The following is an 18,629-nucleotide window of genomic DNA, read 5'->3' on the forward strand; positions in this document are numbered from 1 at the left end:
TATAATTATCAACCATTGAATGGGTAAGGCTACTCTAACTCCAAATGGGACGGGCTAATTTGAGCTCCAAAATGAAAACTGGCTAGGCTTAAAATAACCCAGAAAAGCAGTTAGCCACGTACTTATGTATGAATGTATGAAAAGAAAGGGCAGTGGCATAATATAGTCCTGAAAAGGTACGGATATACAAAAGCATCCTATCTTTGGCTGGATTGGTCATGAGCTGAAATTTAACAAATTCCAAAAGCAGGTAGAACTAGCTGGCTGAGGCTATTGTTGGGCAGGGAATAAAATTAGTTCAGTAGAGACCAACAGGAAAACAAGAAACACTATGGATGAAGATAAACTATCTGCAGGGAATATCCAAGAGATATTTGATGTCCCTTAGCCCAACTAGTTACAAGTATGGCAAGTGAATGCTGTTTGCCTATGTGTAGACTCAAATCCCAATGTAGCCTGTATATGGCTTTGTAGTGCGAGGGTTAGTGCACTGGTCTAGTAAACCTAGGGTCATGAATTCAAATCTCATCAAGAACTCTGCTTGTCCCTTGAGTTGCGGGTTGACAACATTTGAGGTGTTTATCTCACAGACATGAGGTAGAGGGTTTGATTCTCAAATTGGCTAGGCTTAAAATGGCCCCCAAGGGCAGCTAGCCTAGTGCTTACCTATGAGCCTATTGCTTTGCATATAGTGTGGAAAAATTCCTAGAAAGTAGACCACTTTATCTGAGGATTTTGGTGACATGCACTTATGCCACCTACATGATGTAGTGTGAACTTCCCCTGATTGTGGCCCACATGGTCTAGGCTGATGAGTGACCTGGGCACTGGAGCAGTCAGCAGGGGAGGATGGCAGTGAGTGACCAACAAAGTCACCCATTTTGGGGAGAAGAAAGTAGCTTAATCTGTTGCATTGCTAATACCCAGTGGACACTGAGAATCATGACAGACTGTACAAAGGGTTTGAATGTGCACTTGTGCACACGTAGCTCTTAACCAATCAGGGACAAATTTCAACAGAATCAGGGACAAATCCAGAAGAAACCAGGGACAATCAGGGACACTTTTAAAATATTAGTACTATTAGCTTGAGACATTGACAGAATCGGAACATATTAATTTATATACATTTTGTGAAGTAAAAGAAGTCCATAACGCTTAATTATTGTCATTATTCATTAATCACCGCCTTTCCTCCAAAAGTCACTAGTTTTAGGAGGGATTAAGAGGGACAGAGCTAAAATTAGAGTTAAAATCAGGGACAGTTGAGAGGTGGCTGGAACTAGTGATATTCATAAGTGAGCATGTGCCTGCAGAATGACATTGCAAAATGCTGTTGTCTAATTGGAGTGGGGGTAAAAGTCACAGGACCAACAGAAACCCTGATGGCTACTTGATTTAATGGTCAGCAGGTACATGACAAATTAAAAAGAAAAAAAAAGCATGCTGATATGAAAGAATCAGAAAGTTCACTCAAGTTCAGCACTGTACCACAAAAGTTTGTCCAAAGGCAAAGCAGTCTAAAAGTATATCCATAGAGGATAGGCAAAGTAATGAAAGATCTCACAGCTAGCTATCTTTCCCAAACATATCAAAATTGATCTACACCACTATACCTCCAATTCAAGCTTCAGAGACAGTACTGCTGCTAATGTAAAGACAAATAACTTTTTAATTGAACTATCACCATTTTGCTTGCTTTATTTTATGTTTGCCTTAATTAGTATGTGTTTCCACTGGCTAACCACAAACTGTATCAGTACTGTTTTTCTTTCTCAGTTCTTCAGTCTGGTCTTTGACAGTACATTCAGCATGATAATGACCTTCTGCGACTTAATGCAGATAAAAAGTCAAGTAATCCAAAAATCATTACAATCAGATTTCAGTAAACTATCTGCCTTTTTATGAAAAACTGCTTACTAGTAGCCACTCTGTGACATACAGGGATAAAGCCCTGACTATGTTGCAGGAGACCAGTGTTTGAGTAGCAGAACAGGGTCCTGTAGGTATTGGTAAGGGAGGATGGGAGTAAGCAGCTACTTGCTCGCCATATGGGTGACACCTAAGGGAAGCACTCGGTACCTACCCCATGGGACATGAGTCCGTGAAGCCCATGCTGCTACAGGCAAGCCACACTGTGAACTGAGGAAAAATCAGCATGCCAAGGCATACTCCCCCCATTGAGGGCAGTAATAGCAGATCTCAGAAGAGCTACTATAGGGGAGGGAGTCATCCACCAGAAAAAAGGGTAGGCTATCCAGAAGGACCAACAAAGTTGGCTTTCTCTCTACTACACGACTTGTCCTGTGGGAAGTTAAAGTCATAGATTCCTGGGAAGAAATGCATGGCCCAGAAGGGACTAGTCTGCCTAGAAATCCCTGGCTCCTATGACCACAGAATGAATGAACCAATTGGATGCAGGTCTGCCAGGAAATCCCTGGCTCCCGTGACCATAAAATGAATAGGCAAATGAGTGCACATCTGCTGTAAATCCCTGGCTCCAGTGACCACAAAATGAATGGGCCAATTGAGTGCAGGTCTGCAGCGCCTTTGACCATGGAATGAATAGGCCAATTGGGTGCAAGTCTACCTGGAAAACCCTGGTGCCTTTGACCATGGAATGAATAGGCCAACTGGGTGCAGGTAGAGGAGCCATCGGGCTCCATCTTGTGGGGATGCAAAAGAAAAAAAAAAGCTTACAAGTTATGTTCTCTTAAACTAAATCTGTTATTTGTTACTGTACAACACTTTTGCCATCCCTCCTTACAAATACTCGAGTATAACTCTTCACCCAACTCTCACTCCATCTGCATGTAGAGTTTACAACTAGAAAAAGCCCTTACACACCCTAAGCTTTTATCCAAGCACACCAGACTGTTAAATGACAATGTCCATTGCAATATCACACAGAACTGTCCTGCTATTAAAAACATAACTACTTTCTTCATATTATATTCTTATGCTGTTCACAAAGTACAACAGCTCTACACACATACCTCTCAACTGTCTAGATTTTCACAGAATGTTCAGATTATTGCCTCATATTTCTGCTTTGTCCCTTATACAATTTCTGCTTTTCTGGCAAGCCTCTAGGGATTGAAGTCACTAAATAATGACAGGCATTTGAGTTTCAGACTTCATATCCTTCAGAAAAATGCATGCTAACACAAAACCTGTAATTATAGCAACTTTCTAAGTTTATAAAAGGAATATTTAAAATCTGTGTCTATTTTTGGGCTATTGTTCCCCCATCACTTTTGGCTTTGTACAGATTTCTTGCACTAAGTGGTTGAAATGTATGCGAGAGTTCATCAACCTGAGAGATGACATACTTCTTCATTGCCTGTTATTAAACAACAGAAGAAGCTATCTGACAAACTGTAGAAGTCGAAGAACCAACCAAACAACTTGGAAAGTAATATCCAGTCACAAATGGTCGGAATAAAGCTGAAATGCATTTAATTTATAAAAATTTTCACTTGTAGAAATATACAATAAAAACATTAATGTAAGCACTTTCCTTCCCACAAATTTGTAATAAGAACTTCATCAGACAACCAACAGCCCCATTATTTTCTTAATTTACAGTAAAGCGTTATATCACAGACTAATTCATTTACAAAAGACACACACCCTTAAAGGAACCCAAACTCTCCAAGAAAGTCAATTACTTAAATTAAAATCATCTCCTCTGTGCTTTTAATTTCAATACACTACAATTAACACATTCGCATTCAAGCCCGGCCAGTATCTTGCATTCAGATGAATCTGCCAGGCAAGCTCACATTTCTCTAATAATAATGGCCAAGCTCCCCCTCTTTCATTCAACTCCGAGGCTTCCATAATCACAAACTTAATTGAAAGCCCTGGGTATTTGTCACTATGCTTAACAAGTGTGTTTGTTTCTTTTTTACTCCTAAGATCCCTCATATGCTCACTTATCCTGTTTTTTAATTTCTATTCTATTTTTCACTATATAATAACAGTCACACTGACAGCATAGGGCACAATACACCACCCTTTGGGTGTCACAAGAGAACTTGCCATAAATTTTAAATTTCTGTCAATTTATTTTTACCTCACTAGTATCCAAAATGTATGAACAAAACAAACGTGTTCCACATTTAAACATATGTCCTATCCATCTCTGTTTCTTATGATTTTCAGAAATATTCTTGAAATTACAGCCCCTTTTATACACTATAAGGGGTCTTTGTCCTACAAGACCTCTCAAGGTTTTATCGCAACTTATAATATCCCAGATTTTAGTTGGATATCTTTCACTAAGTTGCTTTCAGTGCTAAAAGTAGTAATGAAGGAACTCTTGACATTCATGCTATCAGTTCCTATCCAAGTATTTGTTCCTAAAACATTTCCATCTTCATTTTCTTTGGAACCCATCCCCATCCCAACCTCAAATACATAAGAGGGGTCATCATTTCCAAGACTCTCTGACCATCCAACTAAAATAGGGGAAAAATGCCCATAGGTTCATAGGTTCATAGGTTAGTACTAGGCTATCAGCCCTAGGGCTTAAACAAGCCTAGCCATAACAATTCCCTGGCTATTTCTTCCCACAATATTTACTTCCCTGGACTCCTGATGTGATCCTTTGGGTGAATTTCCTATCTCCCATCCAATCGTCAAGGTTCCTTTTGAAGACGGCCAAAGAGGTGCTCTGCTTGACATATATGGGCAGTCTGTTCCAGAGTCTGGGGAGTCTCTGGGTCAGAAACCTATCCCTCCAACATGTTTTGTTCATTGTGATGACAAGGTTTAGATCCCTGGAGCGTGTGGCTCTGAGGGATTGGGATTTCTTTAAGTGTAGCATGTCCAACAGCTCTGGGTTTACATGGCCTTGTATGTTAAACAGAGATCACCTCTGAGTAGATGATATGCAACAGAGTATCGCTGGAGTTTTTTTAGACGGTCAGCAGAGGGCATCTGCTTTAGGCCTGCGATTCTTTTAGTGAGGTATTTCTGCAGCCTTTCCAGTTGCTGCAGATGTCTTGAGAGGTACATACCAAATGAGGCTTTGTATTCTATAATGGGTCTAATGAGGGATGAGTACAGTGGGACAATGACCTCCTTTTTTCTGGATGAAAAGCCCTTAGTGATGAGGTGAGCCACATAGAAGGATTTCCTGACTGTTGTGGCGATGTGGTTATCAAAGGAGAGACCACTGTCCACCTGTGTCCCTAAGTCTCTTATCACACTTTCAGTGTTTAGTGTACTGCCACCTATGTGGTAATTCATGGGTACATGTTTTTTCCCAAAGGGGATAACAATACATTTCTTGGCATTGAGCTTGAACCCATGGCTCTGGCACCAAGCATCTGTTTCTGTAAGGCCCTTTTGTAAAATATCCACATCATTTGGGAATTCAGTAATGGCTCCTAGTTTGCAGTCATCTGCAAACTGTTAGCCAGAGTTCCTTAGTGTTGGCCTGTACTTCAGAGAAGTAGATGCCAAACAAGAATGGTCCCAGGACTGAACCCTGAGGTACTCCACTTGTCACTTGTCTGGAGCTGGATTTGGAGTAGGCTACTTTTACAGTGTGGGTTCTGTCAGTAAGCCAGTTGGCAACCCATCGAGTGACGTAGGGATTAATGCCCAGCTTAGTAAGTTTATCTATGATTCCAGAGTGGGGGATGGTGCCGAAAGCCTTGGCGAGGTCCAGATAGGCTGTGTGGACCCCCTTACCCTCGTCCACAGCTCTGGAGACTGATTCAAAGAAGTCAATCAGGTTCAGGAGACAAGATCGGCCCTTCACAAACCCAAACTGGGTGGGGTCCAGTATTTGAAGGTTGCCAAAGTCTTTGTTTATAAGTTCTATGACAATACATTCCATGGCCTTGCAGATCAGGCTCGTCAGACTGATGTGGCAGTAGTTCCCAGGATCCAAGTTGGATGCCCCCTTGTGGAGTGGGATAGCTGTAGCTGTGCGCCACTCAATGGGCATGAAGCCTGAGGTGAGGCTATGATTATACATGACACTTAGGTGAGGTGCCAGTTCATTTTGTAGTTCATGTAGTACACAGCCCGGGATGTCGTCTGGTCCCATGGATGCTGTATTCTTAGCTTTGGAGAGTGCAGTTTTTACCTGCGTGGCCATTATTACCAGAATTTGGCAATCTTTCAGTATTGAGATGGGCCCTTTAGGGGGTGAGAGGGGAGTGAAGTTGGCACCAAATCGATCTGCCAGGATATTGACAATATCCTTGGGATCAGTATATTTAATGCCATTCTGTTGTAGCTCAGAGCAGATCTGAGCACTGCCATTCAGATTCTTGACATAGTTATAGAATGCCTTGTGGTTGTCTTTGGAATCTTTGACAATTTTATTTTCATAACTAGCTTTGGAGTATTTTATGAGGGATCTCAGCTTCTTACTGAGGCTGGTAAGAGAGTTTTTTGCATCCTGGGATTTTCTTCTTTTCTGCAACAGTTTCTTCCTTTTGTTGTAAAGTTTGTTTATGGCAGGGGACCACCAGATTGGCTTCCTTTTTTTTGGAGGACAGCATCTTGGTTCTATTTGGGATGACACGATTCATGCACGAGTGGATGTACTCGTACAGTGCCTTAGTGTAGGATTCAGCAGTTGAACTTTCAGTTTACAGTTCTCTCTTTCTCTGGACTTCCAACATAATTTCTCTAACTAGATATTGGGGGCAACCACATTTTAAAAACATTCCCTCCAATTTATAGCACTCGTTAATAAAAGAGTCAAACAAAGTGGCCATGCAGGCAGCCTTAATAAATTGGCCTTTTACTACTGCCCACTTTTGTTTGAATGGGTGGCCGCTACTAAAATGGAGAAAACTATTAGAGTAAGTCTCTTTCCAAAATATCTCTGAAACAAACCTTCTGTTTGATGGATCCTTCTTTAAAAGGATCTCTTCACCATTAATGCTATTAATTAATATTATGAAAATGAAGATGGAAATGTTTATTTCAGAAAAATTAATATGAAAAGAATGAATGAATTAATTACTTAATGAGTGAATGAACAAAGAAAGGGGGATCTTAATTAGCCAGTGAGTTTTGTCATGACACTATACTGCACTAACCATTGCCCAGTATGGAAACTTATATTTCCATTGTCTCCTCTGCTCCTTGTACAATTCCTTTCATTCATGTCCTGGTTCTTATACCCAGGTGATGAATTCATCATGGTAAAAATATGAAAAAATCATGTATGTGTCATGGACAATTTTATACAGAATTTATTGTTTTCTTCAATGAATATTTTCAGTCTTTTGAAAAACACGTGGATACTGTTTCCTGAGCTAAACTCCTTATCATAAGCACAAAACTTCATTTTATATTAAAAAAAAAACAGACAAAGACAAAGAAAGCATAAAGTGCCAGCACAGGAATGTCTAATAAACGGTGTTGCTTCTTATTTCAGACAACTACTAACAACCAGACTACCTATTTATTTGTTTCATTTGCTAAGCAGTTAAGCAGGCTGGTTCAGAGGACTTTGTCTTCCACAATTTACTATATGAAAGGAAAATCTGACAAACTATTGTCAATTCTTAAAATAACAAGCATGTGAATCATAAACTCCATATTTCAATAGAGTAATTTCATAGATCAACATGCTGATCTAAGGAGTCTGAATACATCATTTTTTTTTCCTTTTCCGCTATCTAAGCGCAAAATGTTGCTTCATAACGTATCTGAGACAAACATATGGTTGTGGTGGGCAGTAACTTATTATATTTTGTCACAATGTTGCAGAGCTAAGAAATTAATTGCTGATCTCTTAAGGCATTTCATCCAGAATCAATCCATTCTACAGTTTTGTAATACTATATATTTTTTTGTAGTGCTACCATACCTACCTTTCCTTCTGTTTTTTTTTTTTTTTTTGGGGGCTCTATTTTTGGTCTCCAGCTTTGCCCTTTGTCACACTGTTTTTCCAAGTGAAAATATACCCTCTGTCTTTGTGCAGGATTATGTGTGCTCATAGCCAGTACAACTTTATACTGCAGGCAAAAACACTTCCTGCTTAGAGAGCTATACATTTAAAACCTGCTCACATATCCTTTTCTGCCCTCCAAAGTGCTTCTACTTAGCTATGTACTTTCTTTGTATTAGTTCTGTCAATTCTTCGTACAGTAGATACTTAGATACTTTACAGATGCATCATTATTGAATTGGGACTAAATGCTACAGCTAAGGAACATAAAATGAGGAAAAGCAGCAAAGCAGTGCAATGTGCTGCAAATTAATTATTTCAAGAAAGTTGGTACTGAACAAGAATATGTGACTGAAAACATTTGTCTTTGCAAGATACTGTAATGACCTAGGTGCTTTGCCTCGTTGTAAGATTATGGTTGCTTTTGACAATAAAACAACTGCACTTCTGATTTTTTGATCCAATTTTCCTGAAATGCTAGCTTGCATGGCCTTGTTTCATAAATCTTATTCCATTTGTTTAACTCTGTGGTAAAATTCCCATAGAGTGCACCGAGCCACCTCTGTTTTCGACTGGATTCCTGAAGTTGAGTAATCAGGCCCAATACCTTTGTCCCTGTTATGTGAGTCAGTTATAGTAAATTAGTATAACATGCTTCCTGTTGCGCAGTCTTTCTCTGACACATGTATCAGCACATGTTGCTAAATTCCTGGCCTACTTTATTTACTCAGTTTCAGGCCAAAACGTAGGTTTCTAATGTCATTTCAGCACATTCATAGAACAACCCTTTTTCTATTACTATGAAACATGCTTTATCTCTCCCTCAGGTGGTGACATAAGTACAGTTATTTTTTTTCCATTGGATTTTCCCTACTCATGTATTGCATAATCCAATAATAGCTTACACTTTTAAATTTGAATACAACTACATAATTTTCATGAATGAATAATAGTCTTACTTTTGAATTCACTTGCATTGTACATCCTTCCTTGATAACGTGTCAGGAGGTGAATGAGATGTAATTTGCATGCATTTTTCACTTTATTGTGCGTGCCCAGCCTGTAACATTCATGAAATCTGTGATTAAATTAAATTAAATTAAATTCATTTAAAATTAAATTAAATTCTTTAAATTAAAGAACTAACTGATATTGTATGACATAAAAATAACATTGTGCAATACAAAAGAGTCTAAGCTGAACCAATCTGTCTACCTTCACTTATTCATGACACTTGGAGATACTAATTTCAACCCATACCTTTTAAATGGCACTATCATCACTGAATTGTTGATTTGGTAAACCTGCCCTAGCAGTAGCGAAGACAGTGCCAAACAACATGGCAGAAAAATACAGGTAGCACATGCAGTAAGTTCAACAAAACTGAATCACAGACCATGGAGCATAACTGTGGCATTCCAGCCCTCTCAGAGGTATAAATAAACCATCTCCTTCCCTATTCTGAATAATTGATTCATAATGTTGTATACCTTAGAAGTGATTAACTTGGAATGAGCGTAGCGGTAGAGATGTTGGCTGTAGAGCAGGCATTCATGGTTCGAGCCCCCACAACACCAATTTTCCAGGGATTACTTCAGTGTCACTGCTTGACAGGCACAGCAAAATGATAGGCATAGTTTTTATTCAAACTAAAGGGGTGGCGAAAGCCACATAACTATGGGCTAGGCTTATAAATGCCCTTGGGCAGATAGCCTAGTATGAACCTATGAACCTATGAACCTATGATGTGGCAATAAATAAAACTGTATAATTGTCACCAAATTAGGCACATATTCAGGCACTGATCAAACCCTATCTGACTAACCCATTTTCTTTTTGGCATACCTGAACTCATTAGTGTCATAGCTTACAACAGTTAGCATAATTACACCTAAAGAAATCTGAAGATCTTCGTCATGTTGATCACTGCTCCAATAGCCTTAGCTATATGGATTACATCCAGCCAAGGATATAAAAACTGGCCAGATTTTAGAGCTTCAGGGTACCTCCCACATACTTAAATTATTAGGCAGCTTGAACTGAGCCGACTAAAAGTCAAGTAGGTGGCGCAGTGGTGCAGTGGTTAACATTGTGGCCTCACAGCTAGAGGTTCTCTGGTTTGATTCTCAGCTGGGGTGCCTTCTGTGCAGAGTATGCATGTTCTCCCTGCGTTCGCATAGGTTTCCTCCGGGAACTCCAGTTTCCTCCCACAATCCTGTGTGTGTGTGTGTGTGTCACTCAGTTGATATTCTTCCAGGGCTATGGCCTCTGGTACAATTTTGAGGAGGCTTGCCTGGCAGCATTCTCAGAACCTCCTAGGAGGATGTGAATGAGATTTTATTTTCTGTTTTTGATGAAGATTCACTTTTTGGTTACTTTGCTGCAGAGGCAATCATAAATTGTCATGAAAGGGGTAAATTACAGCAGGGAATATTTAAAATTTTCTAGTCTCCTTTTTGCAATTTTCTAAGGTATTCTGTAACCCCTCATCCAATTTTGCCATAACAGTAAGGGTGTTCCAAAAACAAATTCAGGAACTCCCAAAACCGAACAGTCCAACTAATCAGTTTAGCTTTTAAAGAGACATTGCTCCCCCTCACACCCCAGCAATCTGTTTTGTCTTGCAGAAAGTCTTAATCTCCATTTTTCTTTTTGGCAACTGATAGTTTCAGACAAATGAGTTCTGAAGATTATTCATTTAAAGTTATAGATGTCAATGAGAGAATCTTCCTCCTTGCTAGGAGGTTATTCCTCACCCACCAGATCTGACTCTTTAATTTCCACCTGTTCTTAATTACATGCTGTTCCAGGGAGTGATTGGGCCATATTCCTCATTCCCAGGTTGGGAAAGGATTTTGTTCAAGGCTGTTTTAGTGCCTGAGAAAGACGATGCTTAGAGACCTGTTCTGGATCTTTCTTCTTAGGCTTGTTCGTTTGTGTCTTTCAGCTTTTCCCGGTTAGGGGTCGCCACAGCGGAACTCCGGTCCGCTAATGATTGGCAGTAGAGTTTTACGTGCTGGCTTGCCGGGCCTAACGCACAACCTTCTTAGGCTTGTTTGGCCTAACGCACAACCTTCTTAGGCTTGTTTGTGATAGTGCTTAATTTCAAATTTATGTCACTTCACAATTTGTTACCTTTTTCCTCATTCAAGTTTCCTGATAACTCTAAGTTTAAAAGATGTTCATCATCTTATTCCTTTTCATCCAAACTTCAGGCATTTCCTAGGGTTTGTGTGTCTGGATCAATTTGTGTGTTCTCTACTTTATCCTTTGTGCTAGCCACTGAACAAAGAGTGTTCACAAATTGTCTAGCTCCAATTATAGCTCATAGCAGCTTATAGGGTATCCATTTTCTTTTTTCCATATTTAGATGACTTGTTTGTTTGCAGAGTCTTTTTTCATAGTGTCAGGAATCTCTCACTAAGGTGAAAGATCTCTTAAACAAGCCAAGATTCCAAGAGAGCATTCAAAAGTCCTTTTTGAACCTTTGTACAGATTGTGCTCCTGGGGTGTTAGTTAGATACCTCAGTTCAAAGAGCTTTTCTTCTACAGGAAATAACACATCTATTTCTAAGGTTTTCCACTCAGACTTCAGTCACTGCTAGGGAATATCTCAGGAATTTGTGTATCTTGGCATCTATGATTCTCACAATAACCCTGGCAAGACTCTCCATGAGAAAGATACAGTGGTATCTGAATTTTCTTTGGTCCCAGCATCAACATCCCTCAGCTTTTCAAATCTCAGTGCTGGAGTTTGTTAATAGAAAAAAATACTTGGTGGAGACAGCAAATATCCCTAAATTTGGGTCTCACCTTATTCCTCCCTGTTTCCAAAGCAGTCAGTCATTTCAGACATCTTGGACTTTGCTTGGAGAGCAGTTTCAGGAGGGATAATACTGCAGGGTGTGTGGGATACCTAGGTCAGATGCAAGCACATAAATATAAAAGAGATGCTTGCCCTGATCAAGGGACTCAATTCTCTGAATCATGTTTGGTCCCCGGGACCTCTTCAAGTTCTTTCAGACAATACCACAGTTATGTGGTGCATCTTCAAGTGGGGGGAATCAGGTTGTACCACCCTGTGCAGACTATTCATGTTAGATTGGAATATAACTTCACAGCACATTCTCATTCTACAGGCATCCTTCATTCCATCAGAGCAACAATGTGTGATAAACAACCTGAACAGGATAAGGCAGACCCTCACGAGTGGAAACTAAATCACGGGATCTTCCAAGATTTGATCCACCTGTGGAGAGTTCTTCTGGTAAACCCATTTACTTCTCTAAATAATCATCTGGCAAGATTCTGCTCCAGGACTCCATAGTGAAAGGCCTGGAAGGCAAATTACTTTCTCTTTTTCTTTGACAGGTATGTTCCTATATACTTTTCTACCATTTTCACTGATAGTCAGGGTACTTCTGAAGATTCAGAAGGAATCCTCCAAGATCACTATGGTCTTTCTGGTGCAGGTAACAATGGTTCTCCCTTCTTTTGGTAATGGCCAGGAGCAATTACCAAGAACTTCATCACATAATGGATGTACTCACACAAGATCAGGGCCCAACCACAATCAATTTCAACTGACTGCCTGGATGATAGGGGCTTATTTTCCTTTAAGCATCAGTTTACTGAAGATGTGAAGCAGGTACTAATGGAGGCAAGAAAGCCTGCTACTAGAAAATCACATATTAGCAAATGGAAAAGGTTTTCTAGTTGGTTTTACAAAATTTGTGTTTCCTATGACCTTTCTTAGTCCTCCATCAATGTTCTTTTACTGGTGATTTTAGCATGTCTGCCCATGGATCCTCCTCTTTCAAGGCTTTCTCATGTCAAATTTTTTGAAAGGGGTTTTACTTGACAGGCCTCCAAGAATACCAGTGGCCCCTTCTTGGGATCTTAATTTTGAGTTAGAGAAGCTAACATTTGATCCATTTGAACCAGCTAATCTGGCTGACTTGAATTTCTTTACATGGAAAACAGTTTTATTGATTGCTCTGACCTCTGCAAGATGGGTATCTGAGTTGCAAGCTGTTATGGTGAGTCAACCCTACCTCATTTTCCAAAAAGTCAAAGTTTTTTGAGAACTAATCTGTCCTTTATGCTAAAGTGGTATCTGAGTTTACTTTAAGCTGAACTATCCTATCCCCCATTTTGTTTACTGATCTTAACAATGAAGGAGAAAGGATACTCCATACCTTGGATGTCCACAGACAACTGAGATACTACCTTGACAGAACTAAATCATTCAGCTCTTCAGATTTGCTGTTCTTTTCTTGTGAAAGTAAGAGAAAGGGACAACCTGTGTGAATATGGACTATTTCCAAATGGCTGTCTAATGCTATTACCTTTTTTTATACTCACCACAACAAAATTTTGCCAAGCAGGGTTAAGGTCTACTTTACTAGGACCTTGGCTTCATCTTTGGCTTTTTGGAAAGAGTTAGATACTAAATGTATTCTAGAAGCTGAAACTTGGTCCTCTGCACATACTTTTACAAAGCACTCCAAGCTTGATTCCTTCTCAAGGTCTAGAGGCTTTAAATCGATCGTTCTCCAGGGGCTCCTGGACTCTTCTCCTTTCATCCCTTAGATGTACTAAAGTAGGGTATTCTACGCAAATAGCTAAGGCTACTGCAACGGTGATCACTATGATAGACATAGTACAGTTGTGTAACTAAACTTACCATAACAGATGTTTGAATGATTACTGCTGCAGTAGCCACTCCTTCCCTCCATCCACCTTATTTTTTGGTGTGCTGTTATTGCCAGAGTGTTGTTGCTTATTTGTTGTTCTTTCAAGTATTGTCCTTTCAGGGCTCAGCTTCCCTCTCTCTTTTGGCAGTAAAGCTCTGAAAGGCTTGGCACCCAAACTTGTCTTCTAGTCAGCTCAACTCGTGCTGCCTGACAGTTTGGGCATCTGGAAGGTGCCCTGAAGCTTTGGAAGCTGGCCAGCTTTTATATCCTTAGCAGGATGTAACCCATATAGCTAAGGCTACTGCAGCAGTGATCATTCAAACATGTACTGTTATGCTAAGTTTACTTACACACTGTACTTTCTATGTTTCTCTTTTTCAGAAGGCAAAGACATCTACTTATCTTGGTTGACTTCATTACTAATATTTTGGAATCACATTATCATGAGGTCATTGTTTGATGGTTTTAGTTTTCTCCCAAATCATTTTTTAACCTGTCATTCCTAATTGCATCTCTGAAAACTGCTCCATCTAAATTATCTCTGAAAACTGATCCATCTAAATTTGTTACAACAAATAGGCCTTGGAGGCTACAGGTGCCCAAATTCATATGCCTTGGGTCCGTGTCTTCTAGAGGTGATCAACTACTATAAGCTGACATGGAAAAAATAAACCAGGATCTAGAATTCAGCAGCTACAAGCGTTATACAGTTTTAGTCATTTTTTTTACTAGATACCCTTCAACATCCAACCATGCAGTTGCTAGAGGGCATATGCCATGATACAAAAATGAATAAAAGCAAGACAATCACTTTAAAATTCAGTCCAAAATGTCTTTATTCAGCTTTGAAGAAACTGTGTAAACAAACTGCATCCAGTTTCTTCCTAAAGCTTCATAAAGAAGCTGATATTGAATGAGCTGACTTAGTTAAATACCACATTTAAGAATCATGCGGGTGAATACATTCCAAGTTTAAAAGGGCTTTTTAGTTCATAAACAAAACAACCTGTAAATTCTGGATTTTTTTTCTGATACTAGCTGTAGGAACAGTCAGGACTAATGCTCTGGTACTAGAATTGCTTGGCACACAAAACATTCCCAGATACAAGTCTTGTCCCTTACTCCGATAATGCACTGCAGATTTGTAACTATCCAGTTCCATTCCCTGGCAAAAGAGTTCTGACATACACTCAATGTCCCTAGGTTTTCCATTCATTTGAAGCTTTAGACTGTCTTCATCTCTACATCAGTTTTCCAGTCTGGAGATTTTTTTTTTAAACTTAAAATCTTAATTTTCTTTTCTTATATTTCATTGCCATCTCATGCCAGCCTTCAAAGTTTTTGTTTGTCATAGTTTCTATCACAAAATGATGGCCTTGTGCCAAGCAGATTCCTACTATAAGCAAATAGCTTAAGTGTTATAGCTTAAATGTTAACTTCTTTGAGTCCATCTCATGACACCCAAAGGTGCACTATTTGTGTGAGATGTAAGGACACTAAAAGATGATGCTAAAGGAAGGCTTAACAAAATTTCCTTATATTGGAGAAGCTCCACTAATTAAAAAAGAAACCTAAGTGAAATACAATAGGGAGAAAGAAAAACACTGCATGAAGTGATAGAGACATGCTTTTCTTCTCCTACTCTGATATGTTTGAGACGTTACAAAAATTAAGACCAAAAGTTGGATTCCAGGACAAAACTCTCTTCTTTAAATATTATCATACATCAGATGGAGGCTGAGGAGGGTACACCCACTAGAACTGAACCATTTTTTTGCCAGGATCTTTTCCTTCTCCAAGGGTACTGCTGATGCATGTCTCTAACTTGTCTTCCATTCACAAGTCTCAAGAAGATCGCTATGACAAGTTAGCAACTGCCATTAAAAAGCTGGAAGCCTTGGCTGGTTGGAGCATCAGACCCTGGCAAGACTGACATTATTCTTAACTGATGTCATTATACAGGCATATGTATGCCCCTTTAGATGTTAGTTTTACTGATGTTGATAGAGATTTCCCAGTCTTAAGCACAGATGCAAGAGGCAACTCTCCTCACTTATTATTATGGAGGCACTAACCTATTGTACTTGTACCCTGCTTTGCAGTCTTACAGTATTTAACCTCATCATTGCTCCTTTTGGGAATGCTTCTGCTTGTCTGCCTTAGCCATCTCTTCCCCATCCCCTGAGATTCATCCATTAGTCTGTCCTCCCACTTCTACCCCAATGGTCCAACCTAGCCTATCCAAAAGGCTTACAGAGTGTCCCACTTCAGATTCTCCAGGAATAAAGATGTTTGCAAAGAGTCTTCAGTATACACCGTCCCTTTGCTGTGGCAGAGTTTGAGAAAAATGTTAATTGAATCAGTCCTATGAGGTTACTCCTGTCAAAAGCACCTTTCAGGATATTATCATTCTGGTATGGGTACAACCCAGCACTCGTACTAAGGAAAGCATACTGTTTATTCTTTCCTCTAGGAACATTTCAGTGTGAACAGAACCTCTGAAGTCTGATGCCCCTGTCTCTGCAGTGGCCTTAAATAGCAGCTCTGTGCCTCATTCTTCCAACATCTGTACTCTGACCCTAGAATCATGGACTTTGGACAGAGTTTGAAGCTGAGTGAGTGAATTTATCATCCACCTTATGCAAGAGGATGTTAAACTGCTTAACACTGATACTGTACTTTCATCATGAGCTAAAAAAACAGCAATCTATGGAAATAATTAATGAAGAACACAAACAGGTGCAAACAGGTGCACAAAGCTTAGGTTTTCATGGCCTCAGCCATATGGGAACTGATGGTTTACATCACTTATGACTTGGTAGGGGAGTTGACCAGGACAGTAGGATCTGGCATTGCCATACTGCTGTTAGCTCTTTAACTGAGGACATTAAAGCATCCTTTATGTATTTCCCTTTAGGGTGATACTGATCTTTGGCAAAGAAACTGATGAGCCACTAAAGTTTAGGAAGGAAAAGGTGCAAACCCTTTCTATTACAGGAATGAGATTTCACCCACAAAAAACATTTTATTTATTTATTTTTTGGTCAGACTTATTGTAGTCAGCACAAGCCATCATTCTGTCAAGTCCTACCACTCCACCAACAGGAACATCAGTGGAGTCAGCAGAATTTTTCAGGCACTTCCCAATAATGACATTGGTCTAGACATCAAAGTCCTTGGTGTTTTTGGAAGGCTGCAAGTAGCCTCAGGGCTGTCAACAGCAGTCATAACTCCCAACCTTACCTCCTTCAGATGGGGAACAAAAACTGAAAACTGAAGAAATGTAGAAACCACCACGATGATGAAAAATTTAAAAGAAATTTATATTGCATCAAAAAAGAACAGCTTTTTAATGCTAATAATATAAATTGCCTCAGGTTACAAACAACAAAAAGCAAATAGCACCCTTTATACCAAATGCATTACCTTACAATTACACAATCAGGACATTCATTAATTAATTAATTAGTGTCAGTGTGTGTAAGATAAAAAAAACAGTTAATCACACAAACAACAAACAAACAGGCATATTTAGACATAAGCAACCTTAACATCAATCAAAAAAAAAAAAAAATTGAAGATGTGAAATATGATGATAAATTGATAATCATATGGCAAAATAAAAAGGAAAAAAAAAAAAAAATAAAATATAAAAAAAAAAAAATAAAAGATATTTGGTAAAAGATACTCTCAGTGTGTTTCAATGTGTTGGACAGATGGGGATGATCAGGAGAAGATAGTCCCTCCAAGTCTGGTGCAGTTTTATCTAAAAAAGAACATGGGTAAGAAAGGCATAGTTAAAGGTTGACATATAAAGTACCCTTCCCTTTGATTAAAAGTGATGGTTAAAAAGGAGATGCAGAAGTTTGTTTCCTAGAACAGCAATGACTTCCACATTATTTCAGATTTTTTTTAGTTTCCAAAAACAACAGTGAACATTTGGACAATTTTGGACTTAAATGGCTTTAACATGTTTATCCGAAAGAAGGCCTTCCACATGGTCTTCCTTCAGTATCTTGTCCCTCAATCTCTTTTCTCTCTACTCTGTAGAAGATACTGTATGCACTCTTTGGCTCTTTGAAAGATAAACATAAAAATCAGGAAGCAGTCAAGAAGATTCCTCCACTTTTGTATAGAGACTATTCCTTACCATTTCATAATTCTTGCCTTTTGGACTTAATGTACCCTCAGAGATTTTACAAAGCACATGACTACACAATCTACCATCCTTAAACTGCAATGGACAAAACTGTTTTCCTGTTTGGATTACTGACTCCTATTGGATGTCAGCTAAATTTTTTTACATACTTAGGCGCTGTGCTCCAGACCTTTCACTGTCTAGGTATTACTATCAACTGAGTATGAACTGAGTAAAGCTCTGACTGACATAAACCCAGCTCTCAACTATAGCATGTTCCTCACTCAATACTAAGACACATCAGGCAGTCTTTTATCTCGTCAAAGAATTTCAGACATCCTATTCACAGGACCCCCAGCCTTTGTCTCAGCATTCTAGACTTTTAATGTTACTGTATGTGAACTCTCATATGAGGGTATTTCAAAAGCCTTTGGACTCAGATCCCCTAGATGCTCCAATCAAAATGTTAGCATCATTAAAAAAAATGCTTTATTGGATGAATTCAACCAGTGTCTTATTTGGCAAACCTTTAGTGGCTAGAAGCCCAACACTATGCTCACTGTGGCTATCTCTTTTAGTAGTGTGGATAACACTGCTATGGCTGCATGGCACAATGTGTTTTTTTGTTTAAGGAGGAATAAAAAGTTCACATCAATGTTTTGGAGATGAGGGCAGTTCTGTCTCACTCCATGGTCTACAGTAATGATTTTCATGAGGTCCCATTTCCGTTTAATTGAACAATAGGGCTGTGGTATGATACATGATCAAATAAGGAGGGATTCATTAATGTTCCCTGTGCATGTGGGAAACATGGAGTGTTCCTTCAAGATACATACATATTTTGCAGCAGACTACTTGCTGATAGACC

At 39.2% G+C, this 18,629-nt stretch overlaps 1 protein-coding gene across 1 annotated transcript in view; it reads right to left on the reverse strand.

The window, feature by feature from the left end:
- Window positions 1-13,512, reverse strand: part of LOC122810100 (interleukin-17C-like) — a 36,603-nt gene extending 23,091 nt beyond the window's left edge. Inside the window, exon 1 of the mRNA XM_044081576.1 lies at window positions 13,333-13,512. Within this exon, the coding sequence (XP_043937511.1) occupies window positions 13,333-13,512 (180 nt within the window). The remainder of the gene's footprint in view (window positions 1-13,332) is intronic.
- Window positions 13,513-18,629: the final 5,117 nt, after the last annotated feature.

This window comes from Protopterus annectens, chromosome 8.part1, assembly GCF_019279795.1.
Source record: "Protopterus annectens isolate FY-2018-M chromosome 8.part1, PAN1.0, whole genome shotgun sequence".
In the NCBI taxonomy this organism is placed as follows: domain Eukaryota; kingdom Metazoa; phylum Chordata; order Ceratodontiformes; family Protopteridae; genus Protopterus; species Protopterus annectens.